Below are 7,437 nucleotides of genomic sequence, written 5' to 3' on the forward strand. Positions count from 1 at the left end.
ACATAATAATAAAAAAATGTTCATTGTGGTAAACGAAATAATAATTTGATCTAAGTAAGAGTTTTTTCTTTCTTTGTGATAGAAAAAAATTAATATCATTTTCGAAATCTGCGTAGCTGAATTGTGGAAAACCCGTTATTAAAACCAAAACAACTTTTATGAAGTTTGAATCCGCTAGCCTGTGTTATTTCTACTGAGCCCATCATTGGTATGGAATCTTAGATTTTAGCGTTATAAACCTTCAGAACTATGGCTGAGCCAATGGGGCTCCGCCTATGGAACAGTAAAAATAATGTACTTATATTAATCAAGAATTCAACTATTTGAGAAAATAAGAATGATCTTAATTACTTCTTAACTTTACGCTAATGGTCTTAAATATATCCTGTTGATGTGACCTGTACAGCAACTACATTTTCAATTAAAGAGTGTGAGAAAAAACATCATTCCCGTAACATCATTATGCCTATTGATTGTTTAATTATATGAATATCGTATAAATACATATATATTCACTATTTAGAATACTAAATAAAAATTTTAAAAACATTACTCGTTCTAAAAACTTCTTTCGTTTTGAGAAATAGGACTTTTAAAGATATAATTTAGCGACATCTAAAGGTTCAGGAAGCCACTGTTGTTACACGAATTTAAAGGGATAAAAAATAACGCCAGTTTACCGGAAACTCAAATTTCCGTTTTTTTCTACCATTCTAGTAGTAGTAGATAACCTGTAAATATCAAGAAATAAGATATTCAATAACCAAATTATTTTGTAACAAGAACATTTACCGACAACATAGATTGATTAATTGTGTTTTAGAATTTGTTATATATATATATATTACAAACTAAATAAATAGACTAAATTTGTATGAAGTTGCAAGTAAGTAAGAAGTAAGGTTCAGTCCAAGGCTCTCCAATGGCTTAACAGTAAACTTGAGGGCATATAACTTTTCAAATCTAAGTTTGATTCCACGTGGGGGGAGGGTGGTGCAGAACACTGCGCACCTATGTGCTTAACAGCAAAAACACGAAAAAATTCCGCCCAGGTTTCGAAAGCCACTGACACTAAGCTGTTAGAAAGTCTCTACTTTACCGGTATCACTTAAATATTGTAATTCGATTTTTAAGACTCACATCATATCTGTGGCAGTGCTTAATTGTCGGACATGACATGAAGAAAAAAGGACAACATTACATGATAAGCATAGATAACAGGTCTCTGTGTAAACTTATACATACATGTCTAAAAAGGAAATGTGGGTTACACATATTCACACATAAACACCAGTATACGTGAAAGTTACCTAATTACACAAATATTTGATTCTGGGATCTAATCATCATAAAAAGGAAATGTGTGTTACACATGTTCACACATAAACACCAGTATACGTGAAAGCTACCTAAATACACAAATATTTGATTCTGGGATCTAATCATCATAAAAAGGAAATGTGGGTTGCACATGTTCACACATAAACACCAGTATACGTGAAAGTTACCTAATTACACAAATATTTGATTCTGGGATCTAATCATCATAAAAAGGAAATGTGTGTTACACATGTTCACACATAAACACCAGTATACGTGAAAGCTACGTAATTACACAAATATTTGATTCTGGGATCTAATCATCATAAAAAGGAAATGTGGGTTACACATGTTCACACATAAACACCAGTATACGTGAAAGCTACGTAATTACACAAATATTTGATTCTGGGATCTAATCATCAGTTTCGACCTTCTGTCCACAGTCGAATTTATAAAACATTATTTAACTAGTGTTTATCAAATACTAAGATCTTTCTGGTTCAGTTGTTTAGGACACATAAGCAACTGGTATCAGTTGAACTTCTGTTAGACCTCCGGTTCTACTTCGTTAGAATTCCAGTTAGCCAAACACTTTGTTCTCTTGCGTACGATTGAAAAGATAAAACAATTAAATGCACCCGAATTACAAACTAAATAAGAATGTCTGCTTGTGGTTTTATGGAGATAAACAAGTCAGGATATTAATGCTTTTTCTAAAGAGGACGATACAGAATTATTCATCATTATAAATGCTGTAAAAAAGTAGAAATAAGTATGATAAAGACGGCCATTTTCACTCACATCATTTAAATTGCCTGTCCAAGGCAGCATTCTTAAATTAAAACGGTTACTTAGCCCATTTCATCAGTTTTGATTGAAAAATATTTTATCTTTTTCATTTTAACTTTTGATCTTATTGATACTTAAATAAGCATATATTTTTTTAAAGTTAACTTATATTTAAATTAAAAAAATAAATATATGTTATAAATGTTGTAATCAACGTAATTTCTTGATGTATATTTCACTATTTTATTTTTTATTTTTCTAGACATTCTGCATCATTTGATTGGAAAATAGGATCAAAATGGATCTCAGCAAAAAGGGTAAGCTAGACCCATAAGTTTTCATCTCGTTGCTTATATCATTTTAACCTGAAAGAATAAATGTTAGTAAGGAATGTAAACAGTTACTTACTTATCTTAGTTGTTATTTTTTATGGTTAAAAACACAAGCCTGCGATGGTTTTATTGTCTTAAAATTTTCACATGTTCTACAGTAATTCATGTACCCTGAATCCGAAAATGATATCCATCTTTCTCCACCACGTACCGATTTTTCACAAAACGTCATATGCTCTTTTACATAAATGAATCATTTTCATTGAAATCGGGTCATATTTTGTTATGCATAAAATGTTCACAACCACTGGCTATAGATTTCTCTAAACCAATCGAGACGTGAGAGTCTTATCGACCGTTCTAGAATCCACGAGAAACACACTGTTAGTATATAAACGGTTAATAGGCCGCATGGCGTACCATTTCTGGATAGTATTTGTTTGTGCGTGCACTTTGACATAATTTTTTCTTAAATATTATTTATTCGTTGCTATGGCAATAAGAGGTTGTGTAAATGACCCAAACATATTCTGTTATCTTTGTGGTAAATCTGTTGTAAATTTGATCTAGTAAGATCTAATGTTGGTCCTTGTTATAGACTATTGCTCCTCAGCTCAAGTTCCACGGCAGGAGGCTTCTGCGTAATATACTGAAGTCAATGTTTTCATTTCTTTTTTTGCATTCTCAACCGTGCGCAGACGGCGATTTGTTTGGGCTCTTTTAAGCAACCCAAAGCCACCAAAGCCTATGAATTCTAGTTGATACTACGCAGAGGCCTCTTGCCGTGGGACTTGCAAAGGAATTGACATGCTCACATGTGGTTAGATGCTTTATCTTGATGGAAGCATGCCTTATTGGTAACAATATGTACACAGATTATCTTTTCTCGCAAATATTCGTGTCAGCGCTTTAGATTTATAATATTTAGATATCACGTTGGCATTTTTATAGACTCTTTAGGTGTTTAACTTACCACTATAGCTGTAACTTGCAATAAAAATAAGTCCCATGGAAAACTTTCATGACATGCTGTGTACCATTTCTAGGTGATGCATCATTGACAGAACGATATTAAATTGCCTGGACTTTTCCAGACACTTACGTAAGACATATGCTTCGTCCAATGAAGATATATTTCCATTTTCTTATGCCAGTTATCGCTTGAATGGTATTTGATAGATGGTCTTCCGTTTGGCTATGATCTTTGGAATGAAATTGTGAACACAACTCTTGTATCGGTTTTGTACACCTTTAAATGCAACGAGTTTTTGCGTTACTGACTGTTAAGTCACATCATCTCTTGCTTCACTGAAAGAAGTCAGAAACTATAGACATCTCTTTCCTTAAGACGCTAAAAAATCTTCATGTAATTTAACACTTACAAAATGGGTCACTTTTAGTTGAAATCTACACTTAAAATCACCATATTTCAAATAAATCACAACAAGAAGGTCAGACCAAAGGTATGCTGAGACCATAAACATGCAACCGAATACTATCTTTTTTTAATCTTTAGAACATATTTAGGAATTAATTATTCAGTTTTGGATGACTATGGAAATAAATCTACGAGCTCTACTTATACCCTTAGCAGTAATTGCAGTTTTTCCTAATTAACATAAATTTGAATTTGCAATGTGTTACTATTAACAAGTCTTTTGAACTTTCATTAAAGCCATTAAAAGTATTCAGCCTTTATCTTTACGAAGATATTGTTTATTTATTTCAGTATTTATTTTAGTAAACAACCGAATTAGATAAAAGAGGGAAAACGTCATTGCAAAATCATCCGCCATTCTTAGGTTTCATGTACGTAAAGTATCTGTTGAATAAACGCAATTTCTTTGTTACAATCTTTGTATCCTTTCTCTCTGATTTTACGTTATATAACTTGAAATATTATCATAACTTTGTCTGAAGCTCATCTTTCTTGTCTAATGTTGAACTACATATTAGAAACAAACCTTCCCCTCCCACAATTGGCAATTTTTTAACAATTTATTACAACTGGTAGTTGTAAACTTAATGTTATTTACATTTCTATAGCTTTTTCAAATTCATGTAAAACAAATATAAATCCCTGGAAATCTTGCGTTGATAATATTAAATCTCTTCTTTAACTTTAGAAATCTAAAGTAAAAAAAATATAGTTTCTTGTTTCAGTGTATTTCAATACAATTATACTATTAAAAAAAAAGTTTTTACACCATCAATAAATTACGATAGAAGTTCGTAATCCAGTTTATTGCAGTTACTAACATCAGTAAAATGTAATTTGTTTACTGATTAATAGTCGAATAGTGAATATTTTAATCCTGATTATCAGTCATTCGCTGAAATGCTCATATGATTGTAATATCGAATGAAGTGAGTAAGATGTTATTTCTAAACTAAAGAATGGTGCGTCAGTAATCTCTTCAGACATCAACCCACAAAACAGGTTTCAAAGAATTGATTTAATCTTTCACTAACTGCCCTCGTTTTCTTTTTTAAATTAAAATTTATACCTCAACCATTTATATTTTATAACTATTCATTCCGTTTGTTCTTTACACTTAATTTACCATGGTTATCCGGCTAATTTCTGTAGTCAAACTCGTATATGAGCGTTTGTGCATCCAAGTATTGTAGGTTTTGCATTATATGCTACCCAAGAATGTAGCAAAATATATTTGTTATTGTTTATATTTCACATTGTTTTTCGGACCATTGTTACTGTAACATATTAACTCTAGAAATATTTTCTCTAGTGTGTTATCTAAGTACAAGATAACGAACCTTTTTCATTGGTTCTAGATGGGTTTAATTTCCCTAATATTTTCAGATATCTACCATCAGGCCAAGGTCACTAGACAATTCTCATTTACCATTACTGGTACAGGAACCTAACTTGCTCATTTAGTAAAAGGAAATTTGCAATAGGGCCATGGCTATGTGCCAAACTCCTAATTCTACTTATCAGTTGGGATAGCGTTAACTGAGCTTTTCCCACCCTTGAGATTAGCTTAAAATCTGTAGCTTCCGGCCACAAGTAGTTCAAAACTGAGAAAGTTATTTTGTCAATGTTTAAGTAATGGGCTAATTACTACATACTGTATTTCAATACATATAAAAGGTATTTTGTAAATGTACAGGTAACACGGTACTTATCGGACAGACTAGTTCAAGCCTGAGAAAACAATGCTCAGGTAATGCGTTCATTATTTCCGTTTAAAAAATAAGTGAGTAATAAAAGTGCCCTACTAATTTTTTGTTACTTTGAAATATCTTGGTCTTCCAAAAATTAATCATTTATATCTCAACTTTCTTTCCTCTATATACATGACATTTAGTAGACTATTACACAATTGAAATTCGGGCAATTTTAAATGCAAAGAAATCTTTGTAACATATGCTATTGATAGATGGTTAGAAAAGGGCACCAAATTGTTGCCGTGAATACAGCAGTTACAATTTTTATTTGACTGTTCATAAAATGTCATATTTATCACTTCTTTATCTTTATGGAAAAATTTGACTGTCCAGTTTTTTTTTGTGGCCTTCAATATGCCGCACAGAATAACCGAATCTAAACTCTTTAAATATTTCACTTATGTGTAAAAACAGAAAGATAAAATTCAACAACACTATGTGTTTCATTTGTACAGAGGTTGAGTACGTTATATTAAAACAACTTAGGAACCTCAAAACGTCGTTAGAGTCCATGTCGCCACCTTCGATCATGCTCTTTCTGATGATCATGTATGTTACAATAACAGTACAGCGTAGTTTTCATTTAAAAAATGCTCAATTGTAAGGCTGTTATATCCAAAAACATAGCACTCCTCCCTGTGATAACAGATATTTGAATTGTTTAAGGTTAATAAAGACGCATTGTATTTTTCATAGTAATTTTACATATAATACACAAAATGGTAAATGTTCAGGTGATTGGCCTTATTGTATCATGATATTATCGAAACTGGAACTGGTGTGAAAAAGAAGTATAACAATTCCCACGGTTGTTCACCGCTTAACAAAATATGTTTGCATTCCTTTATTACTATATTCCCTTACAGATTACATAATGAACAGAAGAGAGATGTCATTTAAGTATATTTGAATTAATCTTGTAGATAGCTTTAATTTGCAAAACGAAGAGAAGATCTGTTTTGTTTGATGTTAAGCACAAAGCTACACAATATCTCTGCTGTGTCCACCACGTTTATCGAAACTCATTTTTTAGCGTTATAAGCCCACTTACTTACTGCTGGGACAAAAGAGAAGAAATAACCATGTCTTAACTGATTATAATCTATTATTTTTACTTTTGAATATCTAAGAAAAATTCTACACAGGTTCAAGTATTTGACGCAATTTTCGGTAAGCGTTGTCCAATGGATTAATACCTATCAGCTTTCTCAACAATAATTTCTTTGAAGAAACTTTTTCGAAGAAAAATATTTTATCGGCACAAAACAAAATGAATAGAAAATTACCTAGTAACTAGATGTTTTCACAACCGTTTTGGTCGTGAAATATACTCTTTTTCTTAATACATCACGAAATTTCAATCAGGTTTGATTAATTGTAGGTTAAGTTAAAAATGAGCTTTCTATAATCCTCGCAAAACTTGTGATCTTATAGGACCGATAATTAGCTATAGCCATTTCACAGAAGCTACTGTTAACTTTCAAGTAACATTTCCATGCAAATTTCTTTAGCTACAATTTCAATTCCCGATTAATGCCATATGTAACGACATATTAATATGAAAAAATACAACCTGAAAATGTGTTATAGATGAGCGAAATGAATGCATTAACTTGGTGACATAGTTTTTATTTATATGTCCATCTCTTAAACAGAAATGTGTAAGATATCTAATAGGTTACTAGTTGACGCGCCTGGTAGTTAGGATGCTTGTTTTGTTTGTTTGTGAATTTCACGCAAAGCTACACGAGGGCTATCTGCGCTGGCCGTTCCTAATTTAGCAGTGTAAGACTAGAGGGAA

General features: G+C 31.8%; 1 protein-coding gene across 2 annotated transcripts in view; it reads left to right on the top strand.

Moving 5' to 3' along the window:
• LOC106466433 (paired box protein Pax-6-like) overlaps positions 1-7,437 on the top strand; it is a 55,381-nt gene that overhangs the window by 12,653 nt on the left and 35,291 nt on the right. For both annotated transcript variants that reach the window (XM_022396542.1, XM_022396475.1), the window contains exon 2: positions 2,375-2,429. In XM_022396542.1, coding sequence (XP_022252250.1) covers positions 2,411-2,429 — 19 coding nt within the window. In that variant the 5' untranslated portion in view covers positions 2,375-2,410. The remainder of the gene's footprint in view (positions 1-2,374; positions 2,430-7,437) is intronic.

The sequence above is a fragment of the Limulus polyphemus genome, unplaced genomic scaffold (assembly GCF_000517525.1).
Source record: "Limulus polyphemus unplaced genomic scaffold, Limulus_polyphemus-2.1.2 Scaffold2, whole genome shotgun sequence".
Classification (NCBI taxonomy): Eukaryota; Metazoa; Arthropoda; class Merostomata; order Xiphosura; family Limulidae; genus Limulus; species Limulus polyphemus.